Source organism: Nycticebus coucang, chromosome 20, assembly GCF_027406575.1.
Source record: "Nycticebus coucang isolate mNycCou1 chromosome 20, mNycCou1.pri, whole genome shotgun sequence".
In the NCBI taxonomy this organism is placed as follows: Eukaryota; Metazoa; Chordata; class Mammalia; order Primates; family Lorisidae; genus Nycticebus; species Nycticebus coucang.
Window position 1 is genome coordinate 43,111,396 of NC_069799.1, and position 26,590 is coordinate 43,137,985.

The 26,590-nt window shown below is 41.5% G+C and overlaps 1 protein-coding gene across 3 annotated transcripts in view; it reads left to right on the forward strand.

The window, feature by feature from the left end:
* Positions 1 to 2,730: 2,730 nt before the first annotated feature.
* Positions 2,731 to 26,590, forward strand: part of ITGB1 (integrin subunit beta 1) — a 43,803-nt gene continuing 19,943 nt past the window's right edge. Inside the window, exons 1-5 of one of the 3 annotated variants that reach the window (XM_053573260.1) lie at positions 2,731 to 2,956; positions 8,472 to 8,535; positions 22,726 to 22,792; positions 23,255 to 23,340; positions 26,188 to 26,410. In XM_053573260.1, coding sequence (XP_053429235.1) covers positions 22,726 to 22,792; positions 23,255 to 23,340; positions 26,188 to 26,410 — 376 coding nt within the window. In that variant the 5' untranslated portion in view covers positions 2,731 to 2,956; positions 8,472 to 8,535. The remainder of the gene's footprint in view (positions 2,957 to 8,471; positions 8,536 to 22,725; positions 22,793 to 23,254; positions 23,341 to 26,187; positions 26,411 to 26,590) is intronic. The other 2 variants (XM_053573258.1, XM_053573261.1) reach the window with 2 other exon arrangements.

Below are 26,590 nucleotides of genomic sequence, written 5' to 3' on the forward strand. Positions count from 1 at the left end.
TCCTTATTTATAATGTAACCATATAATTTATCATCCATACTAGGACATACTTATGAGAGTGAAAAGAGGTATTTTTAAGAATTATGCTTTGACAATAAGCTGGAGCTGTTTTGGGCATAGCAGAACCACAAGGTCACCTGCTTATTTAAAAGTGATATCTGGTATAGACTGTGCTTAGGAAAAATTTAGTCTTGGTCTTGAGTATACTTCTGTTCTCACAATGCAGTGATCTATGTTCTAATCCATGGGGTTTTGCCTTCTCATGGTTATTGTACTTGGAAAATGATTTATAAATGAACATTTACTTAATTACTTTCCCATAAAAGTTTACCCTTTCAAAACTTCCTACTCTCAAAAACTGAAAAGTCTTCAAATTACTATGGGATGATTTGTGGCTTCCTGGAAGGAGTGAGCCACAAAGATTGGAAAGGCTAAGTCCCAAGAGTGCTCAAACTACAAGAGATAGACAGCTATCCATTCCTGATTTGGATTTCATAACCATGTGATTAAATATAACCTATTAGATACAAAGGTCAGTAATCAAACTGGGATCCCACTGTTGGAAGGTTTCTTTCATTTAGGTAAGCCTTCCTATAATTATAGGCAGAAAGAGGAATCAAGGGCTAAGTGAGCAAACCTGATCATCTTATGTCTTTACTGGTAAGCGTCGTTGAAACTTTAGAATATTAGGTGAACAAAGACATTTTGAAGTGGAAGTAGCAATGTGGTGACCGAAGTAAAGGAAAGGCAATTGTATTTGACATAATAATGACTTAAGAGATGGCAGAAGGTGATACATAAAAATTGAGAGGTAATGTAGATGAAGTACAGATTTAATTTGAATTCAAGATACTAATAGATGTTCTATTATGAAATGATCTAGCAACATGACTTGCACTATTACTCGACTTTCCTGTTTAGCATGGAAGGGCTACGAATCCTTGCTTAGATTAACTTTTTAGCTATCTGTCCACTTCCTAATATTTGTTTATAATCATAGAGTCACACTCCTGCTTTTCTGAGGGAATGTGATTCTTTAATTTCTTTTCCCCCAAACTCATGAATTGGGTACATAAACTGCTACAAACACTTTAGTTAAGGGCCCCTTTTTAGTTCTAGGGGAGCAAAAGGACCCATTTATTCATTTATCAAATATTAGGTTAGTCTGTATTGTGTCCTAGAATAGTGATTGACACTGGTGTTAGAAATGTGATTTAATTGCCCTTGAGGAATTAATTTAGTATAGAGTTGTGCACATGTAAACCTCATAATGTTCTTTTGCCTAAACAATTGCAAATGACTCCTCAAATCACATAAAAGGGGGAAAAAATGGGATGCGTAGTGCAAATCAAGCATGGATCAATTATCTTTTGAGTGATACAGTTTCCTGTACCGAGACCAGGGAAATTCTGATTAATTTACAACAGTGGTAAAACCAATACTTTAAATCCAAGATTGTTGAGTTCTAAGGGCAGCTTTACCATTGATACAGTACATGGAAACATTATTTAGCCTCTTGCATTTGGTCATATTAAGCAGAAAAAATAATGCTAATTTCCCAGCCATCTTCAGAGACTGGCTAACCAACAGGTTTTATTTTGCTAGTGAGCAATGTGCAAATGTTCTACAAATGAGATTATTTTTGTTTTTTCGTATATTTAAGAATGGTGGCGGCCAAGTGGCATCCCAGTTTCTAATTTCTCACAAGAGGAACACTAACTTCTCAGGTTCATAAATCTGATAATTTGAGTTCTATTCTCTGCAGGGTACCGCAGCTCCATGGGTGGCATCTGCAACATTTTCTGCTAACAGGATGGCAGCTGGCCTACAGCACATTCTGAATTACCAGGTTTCAGTATGAGGTTGGTTGGTACAGGTTTGAATCGTGTAATCAAAATGTGCCTAGACACTATCATAATGAATGTTTCCCTCTCTTAAAAAAAAAAAAAAATGTGAGGCGCCGCAGGCCCCATATTCGGGGCGTGGTGGGTTCAAACCTGACCCTGGCCAAAAACTGCAAAAAAAGAAAAAGTTCTCATATCTCCATTCTCTACCTAGTTAAAAAAAAAAAAAAAAAAGTGGGAGGGATAGAAACTGTACTCCTCATTATTAAACTTTTACTTCTCATACCTGGTCCCCATTAACAGACCTCTGAATATTAATACATCCATCAAAAGCAGCCCCTCCAGCTTTCGTGGCCCGCATTTCCTCCCTTCACCTTTCTTATGGGCACGTGACAGACACGTGCTCACTCCAGAAAAACAACACTAGGTTCAGTAATTAATTCCCTTCCAAAAAGCACAAAGCTGGTTTGGCTCCGAAGCCCCGCAGGGTGGGTGACCAACCGTCCCGATTTGCCCTGAGATTTGCAGGGCTCAAAATGGGCAATAGTGGACGAAAGGGACAGCAGTGGACAAACGGGACGGTCGGTCAGCCGTGCCACTTTGGAGAAGCCGAACTTAGACCCAAGAGGAGCGTCCAGGGCCACTCGGGGCACCAGGCACAGCCCGACCCCTCCCGCGCTTTGTAGAAGGGGAAACTGAGGCACGGCGAAGGCCTCGGCCGAGTCCCTTTCTCCGCTCAGGCCGGCCCCTTTGTCCCGGGCGGCGCTCTTCCTGTCGTCGCCTCCTCCTCGGCCGCCGTCTCCCCCTCCTCGCCTCGGGCCGGGCTGACGCGGCCGGGAGGAATGCGTTTCCGGAGGGAGAGGGAGGCCGCGGCGGCCCCGGGAGCAGGGGCGGCGGCGCGGAGGAGGCTGCGCCGCCGCGGGGTCGCTTCCTGCTGGGAGGCGGCTCGGGGCGCGCGAGTCTCCTCCCCCCGCCCCTGAGGAGGAGGAGCCGCCGCCGCCCGCCGCGCCCGAGACCCGGGAGGCCGCGCCAGCCCGCGGGAGAGGCCGAGCGGGAGCCGCGGAGCAGCAGGCCCGAGCGGAGCGCGCCGGGGCCGGACGCCGCCGGAGAAGGTGGGGGTCGGCGGGCCTCCGCAGGCCGCAGGCTCGGGCTCGGGGTCGGGCGCGCGGCCGGGCCGGCCCTTTGTGGCGGGCGCCGCGGCGGGGGTGGGCGGCCCCGCGCGGGGGAGTCAGTGGGGGGTGGGGCGGGATTCCAGCCCTTGGGCGCCGGGAAAGTCCGCGCCGGGCCTGGCCGCCCGCTTCTCCCTCGGACCTCCCTTCTCCGGCGCGGGCGGCCCCGCGGCCCTGCCGCCTTCCGAAGGGGAAGGTCGCCGCTTGGGCGCTGTCACGTCGGGGCGCCGCAGGCTGCGTGGGTGTGGAGGACCCGGGCCTCCGACCGGCCACCTGCCATTTCTGGCAGTCCTGGCCGGTCTTGGGGCCTGAGCGCCGAGGTGGCGGCCGGCCCCGCGCCCGCGTGTCCACGCCGGCTCTGGTGTGTGCAGGTGAGGGAGGGAGCCGGGCCACTTGGGGACTGGACGTTTTCGGACTTTGCACGCTCCCGGATGGTTCCTGTCCCTTTGTCTCTCTCTCCTTCGCTGCCTGGTTTTCCTTTGAGCAGCGCCGAGCCTGGCCGTTAGCGCCCACGGAGCGGACAGTCCCTCAGCGGACACCCGCGGGGCGAGTGCGGGTGGGCTCCAGCGAAGTTGGCCGTGCTGGCTCCTGCTGGCTCCCGCTTTCCACTTGGCAGTGTTCGTAACCCAGGCTGCGCGTGGTCCCAGCGCGGGGGAGCCTGCTCGGGCGCCCCGGGACGAGCGCGAAAGCGGTGACCAGCCCAGCGTCAGGCCCCGGCGAGGTTTAGAGCCCGGCCTGGGCCCTACGTCGCTTTACTGCGTGTCATTTCTTGTACTTCTTAATAAGTTGGATTTATGAGAATACCAATATCTAATGCCTAAGCAATTTTCATTTCATCACATTCTTGCTTTTGACTCAAAACCTAGCACTCATTAGTATATTGTGCTCTCTGAGCCTCCCTTTCCTCATCTATAAAATAGGGACGAGGCTACTAGTAATGAAAAATATTATAATAATGACAGGGTCATGCTTAGCTCTAGGCATTTTGCATGTATTATCTCATTTAATTCTGGGGCGCTCTAAAGAGGTGTAGGTACTGTTTTTATTCTCAGTTTACAAATGAAGAAACTAAGGGACAGGGAGTGTAAGGAAGTCTGGGGGGGTGGGGAGGGGCGTCCAGAAACCCTGGAGAACCCCGTGGGTCTAGATCAAGAGCCTGTGTTTGAGCCACAAGTAACCTTCCTAGCTGCGGTCTAGTTGTGAAAATCAAATGTAAAATGTAAACCTCCTGGCTTAAGAGTAGCTTTTGACTCCTCTGTTGGTATGGTAAAAAGATTTTAAAAGTAGCTCAGAATGTCTCTGTTATTATCATTGGCCAGGCAGCACCACATAGATGTTTAGAGTGGGTAGAATTCCTAGGTTGTTGGTTATTTTTTACTGTTGTTTTTGATGGTACAAAAATAACAAAGGTGAGATGAATTTAGATGAGACATCTTTCTTCCACTGCATACACTCTTTATAATAGCTTGTATAACAGACCCACTTTTAGAAATGATTACGGAGTTTTAGTTGGAAGTTATCCATTGTACATTTGTGAACATCAAGGCCCAGAGGACATAGGACTTACTTAAGAGTCCCAGTACAGTTCTCATAGTTTTAAATAATTTTGTTTTATTGATCAACATAATACTGAAGATGATAAAGTGATAAATAAAAAGCAGATCAAACAGATTGGTATTTTGATTGCATGCATTTGGAGAGAAAGTTGTTTTACTTATCTAAAAATTGAGCATAAAATGGAGATTTTCTGTTAGAATGCTACTTAAAAAGACAGGGAAGATGGTTAATGCTTCTGAAGACAAAAAGAAAATAAATTGCAATTTAACTTATTTACCTTGACTTCACAGACCTACAGTTTTAAGTATTTATGTTACTGGTTTCTTTTTTTAAAGAATGTGAAGTTTTTTGTTAAGATTTTTTTTTAATCAACATTCTGTATGTGAAAAGTATGGAATCAACAATTTTGAGAATCACTGGATTTAGTAACTTTAAAAGTCAGGCAGTTTTCTTAACTTTCTGGTCATTATAATTTAATCTGCCCTAAATTACCATCACTGAATGAAAATGCAGTTCTACATTGGTAAATTTCCTAACTCTAGAGGTGACACTGGGGACATTGGTCACTTTAATAGTGAAAAGTAATCAAGTAGTTTGACACTGTGCTAGTTTTCATGGGAATGTTTACTGCTGAATGTAGTATCTTTATTGTTTGGCTTCTTGCTAAATAAATTGTGGCCTTCAAGCAGTCGGGGAGTGGTTTAGTATTCCATCTGAAGAATTCTCTTTTTTTATTAATACTCTGTAAGTACACTGGTTTGCTCTCAACTGTGCTGCTAAAGTGATGAGCTGAAACATCTTGTAACTGGTAGAAGTTTCAGAGAATTTTTGAGTTCCGAGAATTTAAATTTCTGAATGTGTAACAAGCTGAATAGATAGGAGAGGATTGGTAAGGACTGCTGTTAAATTTCAGCAGTTTCCCCCTCTCTACCTGGAGAGTTAGGATGTGTAAGGTTGTGTGTGAAATCCTAGATATGTTTGTTTGTCCATATTGGTTTGTCCAATTTGTTGTCCATATTTTTTTGTGCAAATATGTGAACATCTGAATTATTGTATCAGCAGGGTTTATTCTGACTTAGGTTATGTGTTTTGAGAGTTTTGTTTGAGACAGAGTAAGAAGGATAAGAGTAAGGAAGGGTGCGTGGTCTTCTGGATCTTGAAATGGTAGCAACAGCTATAGAAAACTAAAAGATTATAGTATAGACCTAGGTTAAAGGAGGTCCAGGCCCCAGAACTCATAATATTGCAGCCTACAGAATATCTCAGTAGGTAGGTGAACAAAATGTGTATCTTTTTCAGGGGCTGTGTGCAAAAAGAGCCAAAACTATACTTTGTAAATTTCTCATTTTAAAATGGCTGTTTATAAGACTTTTATACAACAGAGAACTTTTCTTTATAAAATAATGTGGTATTTTATTTCTGGTTTGTGGCTTTAGAAGATAGCATTAACTGTATTTAGCAATATGCTTAAGCATGTGTATGTTACCTCATCCTGAAATTGTGTGTGTGCTTCCAATACACACACGTATACAAACATACATATTACCTGTATGGGTGCATGTGTATATTTCTTTCAGGGCCAGTCTCCTCGTACAAAGTCTCCAAGGTACACGTTCTTGGCTCCCAGCGATGTGTAAAAGGACTTATTGGAATGTAAGAAGAAAATTTTAGGCTTACTATTGTGTGTGTGTGTGTGTGTTTAAATCTCATCACTTTAAAGTTTAAATTTTCTTTAATTTCTAAATAAATGAGCGTAGATTTTGGGTACATGTATGTTAAAAACTTTCTGTGGTAAAGGTGAGTGATCAACTTTGGAGATCTCCAGTACAGTGGATGATTTGGCTGGAGGTACAAGAACCTCCTGTATTTAGGAGAGAGAATCCCTGAGACTTGGTGTCTGAAGTGAAAGAAAGGAAAGAAACCCAAGTGACACAGGTTTATGGGCAGGCGGTGCTGTTCAGCAAGGTAGGCAAGTGACCACAAGGGGGTGGTGCTGGTTGGTTGGAGGGAGGGGGCATGAGGACTTAGTGATGTTGAGGTTTTTCAGGTGACTGGGGGACATTGTAGAGATAGATGTCTAGAGTGCAGTTGAATGCACAGAGTGGAAGCTAACCCTGAAGTCTGGTTGGGAGACTTAGATTTTCGAATTCTTAGTCTGTAAGTGCTAGTTGAAACTATAGGGTGTGGATGAAAATAGTGAGGGAGCATGTAGAGTGAAAAAGAGCAGAGAGAGAGCCTGGGGACACTTAGCAGTCCAGGGTGGGTGGAGGAAGAGCAGTCTGGAAAAGCGTTTTCCTTCTCCAGTTTCTTCTCTGAACTTCTAATTCTTTTGAATGACATTTTAGTGAGCGACTTTAGTATCGTGGGGTTTTCCAGTGATTAACATATTTGAGGTAGTCAGAAAGACTTAATAGTTCACTCCTTCAGTGGTAATTTATTTTCAGATACATTGTTGGAGGAGCAGTTTGTAGTAGAGGCTTCTTGTTTAGGAACCTGGGTTCAGTGCAGGCTCTGCCACCGAAGTTCTGAGTGACCTTTGTCAGGATGCTTCCCCTTCCAAGGCTTGTGCTTCCTGTATGTACCTACACTAGAAAGTGGTCTCTATGTTTCTCCTTGTTGTATTGGTTCTGATTGGAAGGGTAGCTGCCGCCTGGTCTATGCAGTGTAGAGGACTGGACTCTTCCTGCTGTGAGCAGGCGGTGCCGCACCCCATTAACCTCATGGGGGCACAGCTCTATTGTAGATCACACATTCATCTTCGTCAGTCAGTATACTGAGTACCAATTACCTGAAAAGTGCTGGGCTCAGTGGGTGTAAATCAAGAAGTTGGTATGATCCTTAATGTTAAGTGTATTGTCTAGTTGGGACAAGTTGTGTTCAGTTCGGGAAAATGTAATAATACCAAAGGATATTTTATACTATATACAGTACCAGACAACATTCTCTAATACACTCAGTTACACTCAGTAAAAAGACTAGCATTGGCTTACGTGGTTTTGAAAGACTTTGTGGAGGAGAAGGGGCCTGAGCTTGGCAGGGTAAGAGCAAAGGTTGGATGACAGAGGGGTGACATCCTCAAAAGACAGTATAATTAGAAGGCAGAATCCAGTCTCATTTTGCAAATAGTACTTGACTACTCTGATATACGTGTGTGTGTGTGTGTAAATATTTGTCATACATATGAAGGCCTGGATTCTTGCCCTTTAAATCTGGTCTGGTGAGGGACACGGACGTGAATGCAGTTGGTAGTATTGAATTTTGAATAAAAGTAACACTGTATTACTGAGCATCATTGAAGCTTTGTCATCCCACTGTGCTAGACACTATCAAGGGTGTGTTTTAAAACCACAAATAAAAGAATAGTTAATTTTGTTTATGGCAGTTGCCAAAGAGATGAAGACCAATGAAGGCTAAAAAAAAGTCCAAAAGGTACCAGAAAAATTAGCATTGTTTTGTTTAGGGAATATAGTTTCAGTGGAGTGATGAGGAAAATATTTACATGCAGAATTGGGTGTGTATCATTTGAAGTATGGGAGTCACATTTCATATGTTTTAGTGAATGTATGTTTATTGGATGGATATGTACATAACTTAAGCTTTCATATTCTTTATGATATTAAGGATAATTATTAGTTCTTTCTCCTATATCCAGTGTTGTATAGTTTATGTACGATTTATTTCATATAAATGATTTCAGTATTTATTTAAGTGGTGGTAGGATTATATTTGATTATTGGAGGAGGAGGTTATAATTTGAAAAAGCACTCTTAGTGTTATACAAGTTGTTAGGAAAATGTTGCAAAAAGTACAGTAGGGAATAAGATGTATGCTTGTTGAAGAAACAATCCATTTAAAAGATTGAGAAACATTTATTAAATAGTTGTCTGGGATCTTATTTTAGGTGACCGTGACCAGTGCATGAGTTGGAGAGTGACAAGAAAATCAAGCTGTAGGTTCCTATAAAGGTAACAGTTGATGAGAGCTTTCACATTCATGATCGTATTTTATCCTTCCAACAATTCTGTGTGGACGTTACTCCCAACTTACTAACGAGTAAAACAAGAAACTAAGTGATTTCTTCTTTCTATGTTTAGTTTGGTCTTACAACGTGTATTATGTATTTAAAAGCCTATGTGTACAGCGCTGTGCTTCTTCCCTTCCAGTACCTGGTGGAGAGGAGATTAGAGCAGAAGACGTGGTCAAAATTAGTTTCATCAAGGAAGAGTTTTGGAATGATCTACTTAAAAAGTAGATAAAATTATGCAATTTGGGAACATACAATTCTCCTTGATTGGAATTATGTGGAACGAGTCTTAACTTCCAAGCACTTCCTTGCATCATGAGTCAGGACGGTTAACTTCTTCACAATTATCTTTGTGAACTTTGCCCCAAAGTAAACTTACTTAACTAAAACGATTGCTAACTTGTTCTTCTTTCCCCCTCTTGGGGAAAGGCAAAACAATCTACAGACACAGAAAGTGTAAAGAAGAAACAGTTTACTAGGCTGGTTTGGAAAAGAATCAGTAGCTTTGTAATGGCTTACCTTGTGAGTGGAAGGAGAAGCCAGGAAGAATTATGTGCAGGCAGTCATTTGTGTTCATTTTGGATCAGTTGTTGAGAGTTTATTTTTTGTCCCCTGCCGCCTCTCCCCATTTGAATTTGATGCTTAATTCATTTTTCTCCCCGTTCTCCAGAGACTATCTTGGGGGTGGGTGGGCTTGGTATATAGTTGTCTGTTATTGGATCACATTGGCTACCATTACATTTCTGATTGGCTTGAATTATTATTTTGAATCTATTTGTGATTTTTCTCAAGTCTGCTCCTCCTGTTTTGTTAATTCTGTTTCTTGAATTTGTGTATTCTCCAGCGGGTTCCAACCTAACTTTCCTTCCTTAGCTCTGTATACTTTCCCTCCAGTTTTGCAGCACTGTTTTTGATCACTGTAAGATAAGAGCTTTTTGAGATGTTCTGAATTCCATGAAAAGAACATATGAGTTCATGTAGATTTTCTCTTACTTTTCAAAGATTCTTCACCTCCTTTCACTTTTTGTCTTATAGACGTCTTTCTTAGGCATTAAGTTCCTGGCCTTTATCTTTCCCAACCCCTAAATATTTATCTTTCCGGCTTTTGATTTGCTGCCATGCACTGTATTTGTTCCCTATCTTTCCCTAGCACTCTGGATCGGCTGGTGGTGATGACTGATCTTCTGTATTCTCATATTCCTGAAGAAGGTGGATAAGGGTTATCATTTTGTAATTTTCTTAAAGTATCTATTCCTGATGTGAGCTATTGTCGGACTTCAGATTGGAGCAGCCAGTTGTTGGAACTTATTAGCCTCAGGATATAGTTGTCATTGGATGAGGAGGAGCAGTGCTCCTTAAAAAGTCCTTTTTTTCTTGGGACAGTACTGTAAATTTTGTAGTTCAGATTTCTGAGCTATTTACCCAGTTGGGGGAGCTTAGCCTCTTCTCTTTCCTGTCCCCTCTTACTTATTTTCTTTTCTCTCCATCTTTTCCACTAAGTGTTGTTAATCATTAATTTTATCTTATTATTTGGGCTATAAATACCTCCATACTCACACCCACACCTCTTCCTGCCAGGTAGAAGGAAAGCAAATGTCCAGTTTTAATTTCATCCTGTAAGGAGAAAGGTGGTGTTGCCACGGGGAGAATTCCTCAAGGTGTCTCACCCTCAGACAGTGCGGAGTTCAGTAAGATCTCTGTTTCTTTGCTCATGTTCTTCCTGTTTTTATGATTCTCTGTGGGATGAGTGGGAGGAATTCCTGCTAACTCCCAGTTTTGCAGGTTGGCTTTGTGTTGTTCTTTTTCTGGAATATATTGATCTTTCAATATTAAAATCTACTTTTGGCCAAGTTATTTTTTCCCTTTTAAAAGCAGGTACAGAAAACTGTGATAGTGAAACACACTTGGGATGACTCTAACTTTATTATATTGTTGAGAAAGATTTGTGTATGATATATCTCTCAGAATCTTTTCCATGATCAAGGTGAAAGACTTTTAAATGCTATGACATAGATAAGGAAGCATTTGAATAGTGAGAATTTCACTTTTCTTATTAGAAACTTAATTATATTGAAAGCTGTGGCATTTGAATCAGGCCAGCGTTCATATCCCAGCCCTGCCATTTATATGTTTGGCCCAATAAATAAATATTGACTTAAATTTACTTCATTGTATTGAATAAAACTATGCCCGTGTACAAAGATTTTTATTGGAGGAAATATCTTGTGGATTACTTATTTTTGTATGAGTCGGCTTTTGGTCACCTTTTTTTTAGAAATCCTGAAATGAATGTAACTTGCTACTTTTGTTTTAAATACAATTTTTTCCTAAGGTGGTGGTGTTCAATTTCTACAAATTTAGTGCACATACAGTTTCTAAAGATTGTATCTGTAAATATAAAAGGAAATGCCAAATGAATTATTTGTAATATTGTTAAAAACAATAAATAATGGGTGTATTTAAAAGTTTGAACAGGATATAAAACCACACTTAACCTTTATGAATAAATATGAGTTTACGGTAAAGATTAAAACATGGAAACAATTGCACATATTTGGATTTGTTAAGCACTAAAGTGAGATTATTTGTAGGAGGTGAAAATTCTTTATTGTTCAAGGAATGAATTATGGCCTCTTACATAAAATTGAAAGTGGTAAAAAAATGATTTTAGGATGAAATGCTTTTATGGGAATAAGCCACATAACCTGTGGCTATACTTAGGACAGAGGAAAATGAAAATAACTTTGGCCTCCCATTAAGTTTTTGAATGCCTAAGAAATAAATAGACAGGACTTTATAAGCTCTTTCCATTTCTATGCTCTGAGTCAGTTCTAACAGTAGAAGGATATTCTTTCTTTTAAAATAGTGATTAAGTAGGCTTCCAAGAAATTAGAGTTTAATGAAGCACAATGTCAGGTCATAGCCTCTGGAGTCACTTGGTCTGGTTTTAGTTCTACCTGTGTATTTTTGATTCCACATGTGCAATCAAACCTCTCTGTGGTTTGACTTCCTTATCTATAAAGCACAGATAACATCATTCCCAGCCTCACAGGCTTACCTGAGTAAATAGATAGGTGTTATTATTTTTTCATTGTTCTCATTAGTATAGTTATCTGAAGGTGTTGAAATGAAAGTCTAATATTTTAAAGATCTAAATGAAATAACTTTTTGTTACAAATTACCTTACATCATCAAAAATAGGTATATTTGCTTTTGTCCTGATATATGCCTAGCCTGACCCTCTCAATCAACAAATAGGTCTTCCTTTGCACTGTAGTTCACAGTGAGCAGTACCTGAATAAAGTCTAATTACTCATTTAGTTTGAATAACATAGCACAGAACCCTGATTCAAGTTCCGATAGTAAGTTGTCATTTCAGGACGGTTTCCCCTTTTTATCCTCTTCTAGGTTTGCTTCCCCATGACATATGTCAGAGGCCCTGTCTTAGTGTGGTTACAACAGAATACCACAGACTGGGGAATATCTAAACAAGAGGAGTTTACTTCTCATGGTTCTGCAGGCCGGAAGTCCAGTATCAAGGTGCCTGCAGCTATCGAGGGCATTTGTTTCATCACCCCTATGGTAGGAGGTGGAAAGGCAAGAGACAGTGAGAGAGAAGGAGGAGCCTGACCTCATCCTTTTATTTATTTATTGATTTGTGTGTGTGTGTGTTTGAGACAGTCTCATTCTCTTGCCCTGGCCTAGTGTGCTGTGGCATCATAGCTCAGTAACCTCAAACTCTTGGGCTCAAGCGATCCTCTTGCCTTAGCCTCCCGAGTAGCTGGAACTACAGGCATGTGTCCCAACACGAGGCTAGTTTTTCTGTGTTTACTAGAGACAGAGTCTTGCTCTTGCTCAGGCTGGTCTCTGGCTCCTGAACTCATGCAGTCCTCCTGCCCCGGCCTTGCAGAGTGCTAGGATTACAGGTGTGAGCCACCCGACCAGGCCTTGAACTCATCCTTTATTAGGAAGCCACTCTGGGGACATTAATTCATGCACAAGGGCAAGGCCCTCCTGACTGTCTCATTTCCCAATGGTTGCATTGGGGATTACGTTTCCAACCCATGGACTTGGAGGGACACATTCAAACTACAGCAAGCTTCAGTTGTTCTTCCTTACTTCTTTTGATATTGGTATATTTTCTCCCACGCTGATTTTTTTTTAAGGTGTTCTGTGATGTTAGCATTCAGAAAATTCTGTATTTTGTTTAAAATAATAGTACAAAACACAAAGAGCAGTTTTACTGCTTTTATTAAATTTGGCAGACACATTGTTAAGAATTTGATTGTTAGAAGCACATTATGTAGACAAGTCCTACTTAGAAATGGAACCTAAAAAACAGTATAATAAGGTTTTGATAGTGAGGATGTCAAGTTCAAAATAAGTATCTGAATGGCTGTAATACCTTAACCTATTTTTTCTGGTTGTCTTTATTTCTAACCCTTACACTGTCCTTTCTTCGATACCTGTCTTTTGTAATGTGGATCCATCCAGAGTTTTCTGGTTAGAATTATAATTTAAAAAAGCAAAACATTCAAACTTTATTCAATAGAGTCATTAGTGAGCTCATGCTATGTTTATTAATAATCATAACAAGTAACACTGAGATAAAGACATATTTACAATATTCCTGACATTGTTGTAAATGTTTTATACGCATCTACTTAGAAATCACAAAGCCCCTGTAAGGTAGATACTGTCATCTCCATATTAAAGATGAGGAAACTGAGACAGATCAGTTTGCCAGCATCACTCACCTAGTAGTGTGAATCCATCATTCTGCCTCCGTAGTCCCCACTCTGTTGTACAGTGGTGGGCACAACAAATTGCCTGGAGATATTTGAGAATATCTCCAGTTATCTTTATCATTGGTTTCTGCACTGATTAAATATTAAGGCATTGTGCTAGATACTGAGGACATGATGAAATGGCTTCTAGAGGGTGGTGATACGTATGGCACATCAGCCGCACAGATCTGTAGTAGATGAGTAAGAGCTGCATACGCCTTGAACACTAAGTCATTTAAAACAAAGATTATGTTTGTTTTAACAGAGAATATTTATATATGTGACTCTTTGTGAATTGCCTGGCTTCATCTCTCCTTCCTCCCCAATCCTTGTCATCATTAGGGACATCCAGAGTGTCTGTCCACAATGCTTCTCACACCCTGGTATAAGCAGTTTTCTCAGCTCTTTCAGCTCCGCCGCCTTGGATGGCTGTAGTGGAAACCTCCTGTGTCCTCACTATCTCTGGATTCCAGGTATTGCTGCTGGGGACAGTTGCATGCAATTATGTGACTCCCTCCTGGCTGACTGTATCTCGCCTCAGCCTTTCCTCTCTCCCCCAGTGAAGCAGCAGCCTCTGGGCACGTGGTCCGTGGTTCCTGGAAGCCTGGGCAGTGTGGGTGTTAAAGCTCCCTGGAGGCAGCCTTTCGTGGGGGAGGGTGCTGTAGTTGATGAAATTCCTTCTCCCTGTTGACCCTCTCTGGACAGACTTTCTAACGCTTCTGGAAAGTGTTCAGCAAGATCAATCTCCCAGCCACCCAGAATGGTAAATAAAATGTCCTTGTATTGGCTTTCTCTTGGCTCACTTTCTTCGAAATACCTCTCTTTTCCTGGGGTCAACTTCCAAATAAACTGCCTGTGCACCAGTTCCAGTCCCAGGCTCTGCTTTGGGGCATAGCCCTGACTAAAGCAGTGACCCTGTACTGTGACTTCAGTTAGACTTCTCACCTCAGACTGTCTGTCTCTGAAATTGTGAACTCTCAGCTTTCCATCCCTTCTACTTCCTTGTGTACGTGGTCCCCTCTTCTGCCACCTCTCTGTTGTGAACTCTGGTCCTTTGACTTCTTCCTCTTCTTCGCTGGTAACTTGTCAGCACCACAGTTCCTTTGTGCCCTCGTTCTGTCTGCACCTGCCCTGCAAACCAGTCGGTTAATTCAGTGACTTTACATTGGAGTCTGAGGACCCATAGGAGGTATTCTTAGGGTTTTGAGCATTTCTACAGGAATTTTTTTTTTAATTATGCTTTTGTGTTAATAAGTAATAGTAAACAACAAACATCTGGCTGAGCACAGTGGCTCATGCCTGTAATCCCAGCACTCTGAGAGGCCAGGGTGTGTTGGATCTCCTGAACTCAGGAGTTCCGCACAAGCCTGAGCAAGAGCGAGAACCCATCTCTAAAAATAGCTGGGCATTGTGGCAGGTGCCTACAGTCGCAGCTACTCAGGAGGCTGAGGCAAGAGGATCACTTGAGCCCAAGAGTTTGAGGTTGCTGTGAGCTATGACACTACAGCACTCTATCAAGGGCTACAAAGTGAGACTCTATCTCTAAATAAATAAATAAATATAAACACACATCTGGATTATCTGGTTAACCCATTTCTAACCCAGTAATATTATCTCAGTGTCTCTGAATTTGTAAATTAACTTTGGCTTCCTAATATATAAGAGCCATGCACTTGAGGTATTTTATTAATATATCTGTTTTCATATATACTTAAAATCATTGAACATTAAGTTATCTGTAGGGTATCTGTAGTAACTGCTTTCTATTTAGAGAAGGTCTGCATTTTAACTGATTCTGAAAAGCTCTTCTGTCCTGAGTTTATGAGTAATGTTAGAGAAAAATGTACTACAGTTTAATACAGCTCAGCAAAAATGTTTGAGCATTGACTTCGTGCCAAGCACTTCTAGGAGCTCTAGCTGTGAATAAGACACACCAAGGGCCTGCTTTCTTGGAGCCTAGACTCTGTTAGGGAAGGTAGTCCCTAACAGGTAGTTACAGTTGAAGTGAGTGCCACACATGTGCTTTATGAATCAGCGTCCAGCACCTGCTGGCCCTCAGCACCGCTCTGTGATCCCGTGGCCTCTTCCTGGCTTTCTGCAGCTCCAGCCCTTCCTGCTTCCTCTTCTCCCAGCAGCCATCTTTCCTTCCTAGTTCAGAAAAAAACTACATGAACTGAATGAACTCTCAGCTTCTATTCTGCCTTATAGAAAAGGTACCGGACCTCTATCGGGTGACACAGGCCCTGTGGGATAGCTGCCATCCCTCTTTGCTCCAAGGAGGCCTGGCTCCACAAATCAACTTCCTTTCCCTGTGTCCTCTCCTCTTCCAGCCTGCCCCCAGCTCTCCTTTTTTCCTAAGTATTTTCTTCCCAGTCGCATCCTTATTCATAACTTCAGTAAACCCCCATGTAATGACAGTTTTCGTGTCTGTATCCCTAACACTGAGACATACCCAGACTCCTCCATCCTAGTTTCCCAGTAGACAGCTTCCCTTGATTTCACACAGGAGTTCCACATAATGGATTTCTAAAACAAAACTCATTTCCTCCCCCAACTCCATTCCCCTTCCTCCGTCTTATTTATTTCAGCTGATGGTTGTTCTAGATTATTTTCTTTCCCCCACCCTTTCTTACCCAAGCAAACAGCAGATCCCTCATAGCTGCCTCCTGCTCATCATTTTGTGTCTTGTCCATTGCTGTTAACCTAAATTTAGATGTTTGTCACCTCTTACTTGAATCCTTGCTCTAAATTCTGTATTTGCTCCTGTTTTGCCACTGGTCCTCTTCCCCACTGATTTGCTGCCATTTATATGTAGTTATTTAGTATCCTGCCCACATTTTTTCAGTTTCCCTCCTATTTATAGAATGGAATCTAAACTCTGAGCATGGATAGCATTTAACCCAGCTCCTCCTGCCAGCCTGGTCTCGCTTTCTGTTATTTCCGTCTCAGAACTTAAGTCTCAGAAACACTTAAGTACTTTAAGATTTTTTTTTTTTTGCCTTTATGATACTTTAAGATTTTTAAAATAATGACAATTTATATTTAAGATAGAGAATTATAAGGACAATCAGTCATTGTCCAGCCAACAAGATAAAACAACAAAAACATATGCTTCTGTGATCTTTTCATCTGTACAGAGAGAAAAAGTGAGACAGTTCCTATTTGGGATGGGGTAGGGGTAGGCACCCAAATGTATTTGTGTAGAAATCAGATTTAGGAAGAAGTTAGTCTAATTCTTGTCAGGACTCCATGACTTTGCAGAGACACCTTTTCAGGCAAACCTTTTGCCTGAAAAAAATCTCTCCACTGTCTTCAATCCTAGTGAAAACACTACATCTCATGAAGCCTCTGAACTTGTGGCGTCCTCAGTACACTGTGTCATTACAGAAACCATCACATGATATTTTCATTATATGTGTTTTTGTCCTTTAAAATGAAAGTTTCTTGGGGGTTAATGGTCTTTGTATTTCTAGATATGGTGCAAAACCTAACACAGTTGCCTGAGGAAGAGCCTCTAGAAAGGTAGGGGAACCAGTGGCGTCCCAGGGAATAAACAGAGAGTGTTTGGAAAGAACAGTAAACAGTGTGAAACGTTGCTTTGTGTAAACTCTGGGAGTAAACTGAAACCTTCCTTCCAGTACATACCGTAGATAGTCAAGAAACTGATGAATGAATGTGGAGAGCAAGATGACACCAGGAAAGAGTCTTCTACAAGGACAGCTGCACATGCGTGGCAGGGAGTGGACACCAGGTACATGGTCACATGTCACATAATGATAGTTTTGGTCTGCAGCAGACCGCATATTTGAGGGTGGCCCCTGAAGATTATAAAGGAGAGGCTAAGCACCTGTAGCACAGACTTACGGCACCAGCCACATACACCAAGGCTGGCGGGTTCGAAACCAGCCCGGGACCAGCTACTGTAACAAAAAAATAGCTGGGTGTTGTGGCGGGCACCTATAGTCCCAGTGACTTGGGAGGCTAAGGCAAGAGAATCACTTGAGCCCAAGAGTTGGAGGTTGCTGTAAGCTGTGATGTCATGGCACTCTACTAAGGGTGACATAGTGAAACACTGTCTAAAAAAAAAAAAAAAGATTATAAAGGAGCTACAAACTCCTCTCTCAGATGACTTTGTAACATGGCAAAGTTGGAGAATTTCTCATGTGTTGTGGTGATGTTAGTGTAAACAAAATACCAGGCTGCAGCTTCCGTAAAAGCCTCATGCTTACAGTTACATACAGTGCATAATAAAGACAATAAATGACTATGTTACTGGCTGGTGTATTGACTGTACTTTCTATTGTTATTTCAGAGCATATACCATCTACTTATTATAAAATAAATAACTGTAAACAGCCTCAGGCAGGACCTTTTGGAGGAATTCCAGAAGGCATTATTTATTATCCTAGGAGATGGCAGCTCCGTGTGGGTTACTGTCCCTGAAGACCTTCCAGTGGGACAAGGTGTGCAGGTGGAAGACGTTGATACTGACGATCCGACCTTGTACAGGCCTCAGCTAATGTGTGTGTTTGGGTCTTAGTTTAAAAAAGTTTTAAGGAAAGAAAATTTTTAAATAGAAAAAAGTTCATAGAGTAAGATATAAAGGAAATATTTTTGTATAGCTGTCCAATGTGTTTGTATTTTAAGCTAAGTGTTATTACAAAGGAGTCAAAATTTAAAGTGTATAGTTTAAAAGTTGCAATAAATAAGGTTAATTATTGAAGAAAGAATTCTTTTTATGAGTTTAGTGTAACCTAAGGATACAGTGTTCATCAGGTGTTCAGCAGAGCCCAGGATGGCCTAGGTGCCGATGCTCACTCACTGCTCACCACTTACTCACTACTCACTCACCACTCACTACTCACCACTCACCACTCACCACCCACCACGCACTCCTCACTCACTGACTTACGCAGAGCAACTTCCACTCCTGCAAGTCCATTCGTGGTGTTGTATACAGAATACCATATTTTTACTGTACCTTTTCTATGTTTAGATACACAAATACTTAGCTGTGTGTTATGTTTGCATGCAGTCTTCAGCACGGTAATGTGCCGTGTGTGCAGGTTTACAGCCTAGGAGCAGTAGGCCAGACCAGATGTGCAGCGGGCTAGACCATGTGGGTTTATGTGAATTTCCTGTTAGGATGTTTGCACAAAGCCAGATGCCTTAAGGACACATTTCTCAAAAGTATCTCTGTTGTGATACTGCAGAGGAGGGACTGCAGTAGAACCTCTGTAAGTTGACTACCCTAGGGACTGTAACAAACCGTCAGCATAAGGAACTAGGCCTGCTGTACTGACACATACATGTGGCGTGTGTCGGTCTGTGAAAATTAGGTCAACTTGAGGTGGTCAGTGGAGGGAGGGGGTCAACTATAGAGGTTCCACGTATTTCTAGATTTTTGACAATGAAGTGGAGATAAGGGTTAGGATTAGGATAGTATCTAAAAGGTACCTTCCCATCCCTTTATAAATAGACTTGTCTTATGTGGAACACAGTGATGGGAAACCATTTAAGGCACCTTTTCTCAGCTGGAGAAAAGAATCACCTGGAGGATGGGCCTCGCAGAGATTGCGGTTTTTCAGCCTGGGCTGGGCAACCAGGTGAGCCTGACAGGTTGTTCCCTGGCCCACACTTGGAGACGTGCTGCCCCGGGAGGTCTGGAAGTGCAGGGCTCTGGGTGCACCTTCCCCTTCCGCACACATATGCAGAAAGGTATCCAGCACCTTCCAGAGACCGTCAGGACCCGTGGGGGCCGTTCACTTCTTCCCTATCCAGTGCTGCGGTTTGCTTCCCTCAGCCTCTTGTGAGGGTGGTCTCTCCTGGTCCTCCTTATCCCTTGCTTCCCTCAGCCTCTTGTAAGGGTGGTCTCTCCTGGTCCTCCTTATCCCTTGCTTCCCTCAGCCTCTTGTGAGGGTGGTCTCTCCTGGTCCTCCTTACCCTTTGCTTCCCTCAGCCTCTTGTGAGGGGGGTCTCTCCTGGTCCTCCTTATCCCTTGCTTCCCTCAGCCTCTTGTGAGGGTGGTCTCTCCTGGTCCTCCTTATCCCTTGCTTCCCTCAGCCTCTTGTGAGGGTGGTCTCTCCTGGTCCTCCTTATCCCTTGCTTCCCTCAGCCTCTTGTGAGGGTGGTCTCTCCTGGTCCTCCTTATCCCTTGCTTCCCTCAGCCTCTTGTAAGGGTGGTCTCTCCTGGTCCTCTTTACCCTCATGACTCCTCTGTGTTCTTACTTGCTGCAGGCTTCTGTTTCCTCCCTTTCCCTTCCCTGGCCTTTGGGACGTCACCGGCCAATGACAGGGCCCCTCTGTTTACTGCGGGTGCCCTGCCAGTTTGACGTGTGTCAGAAGTTGTTTCCAGCTGCTTTGTCCTGCCCTCTCAGCTGTTCTTCCACACTGAAGCCTCGTTTTTCCTGCTTCTGCGTTTTGAGATCTTCCAGAGGCATCAGTTTCAGAACATTGATCTCTGGCTTGTCAAGGCTTATAGAAGGAGAAGGACATTTAAAGTAATATTTTAAAGTCATGTAGCCTCAGAATATTAGGAGACATTTTCTGTTATCTAATCACTTAGTGGTCATTCTCTGAATTATACACCATTTTGAAAGGTTTCTCCAGGCAGTCTGGTGGTCAGTAAAGTAGCCTGAGCAGTAGCCCAGAGAGACACGTCTGTGTCCAAACATGGAGCAGACTTTCTGTGTCCTTGAGTGGAAACCTCCCAGATGCTTGGTTCCTCACAGCTGTGCTCATCCTCAGGCGTGCTGACGTTCCCAGTCTCTTTAGTCACAGCTTTGGAATTGATAACATTATTTGACTTGCTTGCAATAACGTCTGTATGGATTTATTATAGATCAAACCTTTTAGGCAGGCCTTAAAAGGTGAATTGCTGTTCATCTTGTACTTCTGTGCCACTCAGCTTTTGTTCGTCTCTTGGGTGCAGTAACAAGTGATGTGCGAGCAAAGCTGTAAGCTAAGGCATACCAGAGCTTGCGTCTGAGTGCAACAGAAAAGTGGATGGCTGTGCAACTCCCGCCCCTCTGCTCTGGGAAGCCGACACAGCACTTTGCCTGGGGTGGGGGAGTAGCAGCCCAGAGTGTTGAAGGTCGAAGTCTTTAAAAGGAATATTCAGTGTTAATGTAGAATTCAATTAATTTTTTTTGTTTTAAAGGAAATTTACCAAGAAAAAAAATTTAACACAGTGTTAAAATCTGTTATAGTTCTCATTAAGAAAGCAAAATTAGGGCAGCACCTGTGGCTCAAAGGGCCACGGTGCCGGTCCCATATGCCAGTGGTGGCAGGTTCAAACCCAGCCCCGGCCAAAACACACACACACACACACACACACACACACACACACACTAAATAAATAAATAAAAATAAAATATTTTGCTGTTATTTAAAAAAAAAAAAGCAAAAATAAGAAAAGACTGTAACAGTTAAAAAAAAAAAAACCCTTTGTCTTTTTAACATACATAGCTCTTGAATATCCTCAGCTCTCTTTGGTTACTTTGTATCTTTGTATACTGTTATTTTTATATTCCTCTCAGTGTGTACTTTGCATCCAGATTTTTTCTATAAACCTTTCACTATTGCTTCATTTTATTGTTGTTATGATTTGTAATAGTCCATAAAGGCTTGTTTGCATTTTTGCCTCTTGTAAATATACTAGAGTACTATACGGGATGAGTGTATATCAGCTTTTATATTTTTATTAAGTAATTATTTCCTTGGGGTGAATTCCCAGTAGCAGGGTGACTTAGTGGTTTTTGAATGGTTGTCAAGTTATTTCCTAAAAAGTTACACCAGTTTACAAAGCTACCAATTGGTTTCTCTCAACCATCTGCAGTAGGTTTTGTTGGGTTAAAAAATTGTTCGTTTTTGTTTGGGGGGGGGGTGGTGTGCTGGTTTACCTCATTTTGCTTTTTTTTTTTTTTGTAGAGACAGAGTCTCACTGTACCGCCCTCGGTAGAGTGCCGTGGTGTCACACGGCTCACAGCAACCTCTAACTCTTGGGCTTACGCGATTCTCTTGCCTCAGCCTCCCGAGTAGCTGGGACTACAGGCGCCCGCCACAACGCCCGGCTATTTTTTTGTTGCAGTTTGGCTGGGGCTGGGTTTGAACCTGCCATCCTTGGCATATGGGGCCGGCGCCCTACTCACTGAGCCACAGGCGCCGCCCCTCATTTTGCTTTAATCTGTATTTTTTTGACAACTCTTAAAGGTAAACATTTTTGTTATTTTTAGACTGGCCAAGAGCAGTAAGTGGTTAAGGGTAAGGTCACCAGCCTGTGGCTATGGCTGTCTGTGACCAGCTCATGAGGTTATACATTAATATCATTGTGAAAGCTTTGATTCAGAGGAAATAGTTCTATACCTAGGGGTTGGGGCTTCAGGTAGTCTATTTAATATATAGAACATTACCTAATGTTTTATTAGGGATTCTGGAAGACAGTCAAGATTATTAGTGTCTTCTTATGCCTCTTTTGGTTTGGTTTGTAGATCTGGAAAGTGTAGAGAATTAAATGAATGTTTGACTAATTCTATGCATAGAAGCTGATTTTCTTATAAAAGAAAAATAATAGCAGGAGATCACACTCAAAAAATGAGTTGGGGTCTTGTGGATATTGGTCCTACCCTTAGGAGAAATAAAAACATTGAAGAATTGTCAGCAGAGGGTGACTCAATCAGGTTTTCGAAAATTTCACTCAAACTGAGGTTCATTATTGAGGTAACTGAGGCATGTGGCCTATTTGGACCCGTGGGAGCCACAGGAGATAATGGAAATAGATGTTCCGTGGGCCAGGTGCAGTGGCTCAGCCTGTAATCCCAACACTTAGGGAAGCTGAGGCAGGAAGATCACTTGAGGCAAGGAATTTAAGACCTGTCTCTACAAAAAATAAGAAAATTAACTGGGTGTGGGGGCAGGTACCTGTAGTCCCAGCTACTCAGGAGGCTGAGGCAGGAAGATGGTTTAAGCCCAGGAGTTTAAGGCTGCAGTGATCTATGATCATGCATCTGCACTCCAGATCTTATGGATAAAGACTGTTGATAGCTTTTATGGTTTTAAGGGGTACTTGACCTTGTAATTTTGTTGTTGTTGTTGAATACTGTTAATTAAGGCACAGATGTATTCTGGGGATCTGGTATGGAAATTATTTTAGTGGTATAGGTAGAAGGGTAAGGTAGCCAGCAAGGGAGGAGCAGTAGGCAAGGGGGTTGTGGACAGAAATGGTTTGAGATGCATCTCATTTATAAAATCAACAGAAGGTAAGGTGGGGGGGCATTTTCTATTTAATGTATTTTCTCATCTCTTTATTATTTTCTTAATATAATGATGTACATTTTATATTTCAGATGAATTTACGACTAATTTTCTGGATTGGACTAATCAGTTCAGTTTGCTATGTGCTCGGCCAAACAGGTAAAAACATTTCTTTTCCTAATTATGCTTTCATTTCAGTATTTTGTATCACTCTTTGACCAGAGAGATCATGCTGCTCCTTCTGAAGGCCTTGCTGAAGATTCTTGTGGCTGTAGTAGTGTGAGTCAAATAAAAAGAGTCCTGGGTAGTCCTCTACCCAGTTACAAGAAAACTCATGACATCCATGACTATCTCTAAGGATGGAATTTGAAATTATGTCTTTAAAGAAAAGGATCTAGTCTTTGATATAGAAGACAAGAAAGATAACTGCGTCCCTCTTTGAATTTCCATCCGAGGGTGATCAACACCATGGCATCTTTGGGCTAGGTCTAGTTCAATTGGTAATGGAATCATCATATCTGTATTTAATGTTTCTATATATAACATTATTTGTTATTGTGATTCTGATTTTTTATTATTTTCCTTTCTGGAACTTCAAGTGTTCTTTCTTTTTCCTGACAGATGAAAATAGATGTTTAAAAGCAAATGCCAAATCATGTGGTGAATGTATACAAGCAGGGCCAAATTGTGGGTGGTGCACAAACTCAGTAAGTACGATTGCTCGAGTCCTTTCTGCTTACTCTCTCGTCATTTAGTGTTGCTCAGTGCTGTGTCCTGGGGATGTGATAGGTTGAATTTTCACAGGAATCAGTGTTCACTGACTGATACGTGGTGGTCTGGAACTGTGCAGTTCAGTACATCAGCCCCGAACTATGTGGCCTTGGAGCACTTGAGATGTGGGTACAAATGGCAATTGCTCTAAGTCTCAAATACATGCCAGATTTCTAAGACTTAGTATTTAAAAATCATTAATAATGTTGAAACAATAATACTTTGTATATATAAAAATGTTTATGTAATAAGTGTTAAAATTAATTCCCTCTTTTTTTTTTTTTTAGTGTAGCTCATCTTTGTGGCACATATTCTATTTTTATTAGATAACTTTCCAAAAATACCTACTCACTTACCTGACTCTTTTAGATCCCCCTTACCTTTTTTTGTTTGTTTTGTTTTTGAGACAGAGTCTCATTGTCGCCGTGGGTACAGTGCTGTGTCATAGCTCGCAGCAACCTCAAACTCTTGGGCTCAAAAGAGCCTCTTGCCTCTCAGCCTCCCGAGTAGCTGGGACTCCAGGAACCCAACATGACATTCAGCTACTTTTTCTATTTTTAGTAGAGATAGGGCCTTGCTCTTGCTCAGGCTGGTCTCCAGTTCCTTAGCTCCAGCAGTCTGCCCGTCTCGGCTTCCCATAGTGCAGGACTAAAGACATGAGCCACTATGCCTGGCCTGTTTCCTCCCTTTCTGGATGGGGGAAGTATAAATTCATCTTGTTAATTATATTTGAGCTAATCTAATGTGGAATTGATTTGTATCCTGAGCCAATCGAGGTTAGGGTTTGAATTTATTCACTTAGATCATCTCTCTACCTTGTCTAATATGGTGTCTTCTACAAAGCTTACTAAAAGTTCAGTAAGTGAGTGAATGAATAAGTCAAAACAGGGGACCAAGACAAGTCATTTGGGGCATACAATTATTACAGACGAAATGACTAATATAATCAAAGGTTCATTGATTATATTTTCACCTGCGCATTTGGGCCCAAATTTCAAGCATCTAATTGTTGTTTTAGGCACAACTGTGCCAGCATCAGATATGAAAGAAAAAATGAGAGGTTTTTGATTTATTATTATTTCAAAAGTTTTCATGTGTCATTTTTTTTCTTCTCCCAAACGTGTAGTATGCTGTGATTGCGTTGGAGACCAGAGGGGTTGAGGGATGTTCTGAGTGTTTCAGGCGGGGCTTATTTAACTGGTGCTCTTCGTTTTCCTATCTGTCAAAATGAGGCTGGTAATGTCTGCTTTATTTGTTGTTTCAAGAGTTAGAATAAATGAACTTAAATAAAGCAGTTTCACTTAAAAGCTTCTAAATAAGTGGCAGCTGCTATTAATATTAACAAATGTCCATGTTGTGGAGGCTATGATATATCTGTAGTGAGGATTATTTTAGCCAAACTATTCTTTAAATAATTTAAGCCTTTGAGTTTAGGGGCATAATTCTTAAATTATCAAATGCTCTCTTGGAATATGTCTAGTGAAGTTGTATTTGGGTGTTATGGTCTTAAATTTTCAACAGCTGGCTAATATTTGGAGACGTATAATTCAGCAGGATCTCGTGCTGGTAGTGAAACTGTTACATCATAAACAAATATGAGCACCATATATAATGTCACTGTTCTGCTTTCTTCACATTTCATACTTTTGTTCAGAATCTTTACATACACTTTTTGTTGTTGTTGTTGTTGTTGAGACCGAGTCTCACATTTTCTCCCTCAGTAGGGTGTCCTGACATCATAGCCCACAGCAACCTCAAACTCCTGGGCTTAAGTGATTCTCTTGCCACAACCTCCTGAGTAGCTGGGACTACAGGCACTCGCCACAATACCTGGCTATTTTTAGAGACGGGGTCTCACTCTGGCTTAGGCTGGTCTTGAACCTGTGAGCTCAGGCAATCCACCCGCCTTGACCTCCCCAGTGCTGGGATTACAGGTGTGAGCTACCATGTCCGACCCATACGTAGGTTTTTAATAGCAGCATTTTTGTCTTCATTAAGGTACTTTTCAGTTGCCTGATAAAATTTTTATTTCCATTTAAATTGTTCAAGTCATAGCACATTTTAAATTTATGTCATTGCTTAAAATTTTACCCTGCGCCACAAATACCCATTCACATACCAATAGAACCATTTTCTTTTAAATTTACCCTGTGGAAATATATTCATGACTCTGGTTATAAAATTACTATATTGCTTTTAAATTTTTTTTAAAGCTTGTTTATAGTAATAATCAATACTTGATTTTTTCCAGACCTTCAGAAAAACTTATTTAATCTGTGCTGAATTTTTTGGTCTCCTTTTTAAAACTGCCATCATTAATTGAGATGTTTTTAAGCCAGTGTGTTTTCTCTGAATATTGGGCCATTAAAAATATTGTGATAGGGTGAGTGCTAAATAATGTGCAAGGCTTTTAAAGGACTTTCTAAGGTAAAATTTGGGAAAAAATACTGTTTCATATTTAGGTGTGTATATTATGAGTAGCAGTTAACCATGCTGAATAAGTAATTTCACTGAAGAAGTTCTTTTTTATTATATATTCCGAATTAAAAGGTGGGACATTTAATGCGTATACTTAGGTCAGTCCTGGGAAAGTTATTACTTTCTTGGAAATGATTTTGTTTATTTTTAAACAAGAGCACTTAGTGTGGTTTGGATTAAGGGAGCATTTTGTTTAAAAGCCAAAAATGAAGTACATTTGATGCCACTTTGTTTAATTATGATTATTTTAAAAAGTTTGAGTATTACAGTTCATATTAATACCTATATTTTATACATCATTTAAGACATTTTTACAAGAAGGCATGCCAACTTCTGCACGATGTGATGATTTAGAAGCCTTGAAAAAGAAAGGTTGCCATCCAGATGACATAGAAAATCCCAGAGGCTCCAAAGACATAAAGAAAAATAAGAATGTAACCAACCGCAGCAAAGGAACAGCAGAGAAGCTCCAGCCTGAAGATATTACTCAGATCCAGCCACAGCAACTGGTTTTGCAGTTACGGTCAGGTACGGAAGTCCAGCTCTCTGAATACTTTCCTTTCTACTTCACACTGTTGACACTAGCTTGATGCAAGCCTCTTCCCAGATTCTGTGAGGGCCCATTTTCACATGTGGACTGACACTCAAAAACTTGCAATAGTTTAAATTTTAGAAATTTTTTTGCAGATGTAACAATTTATAAAACAC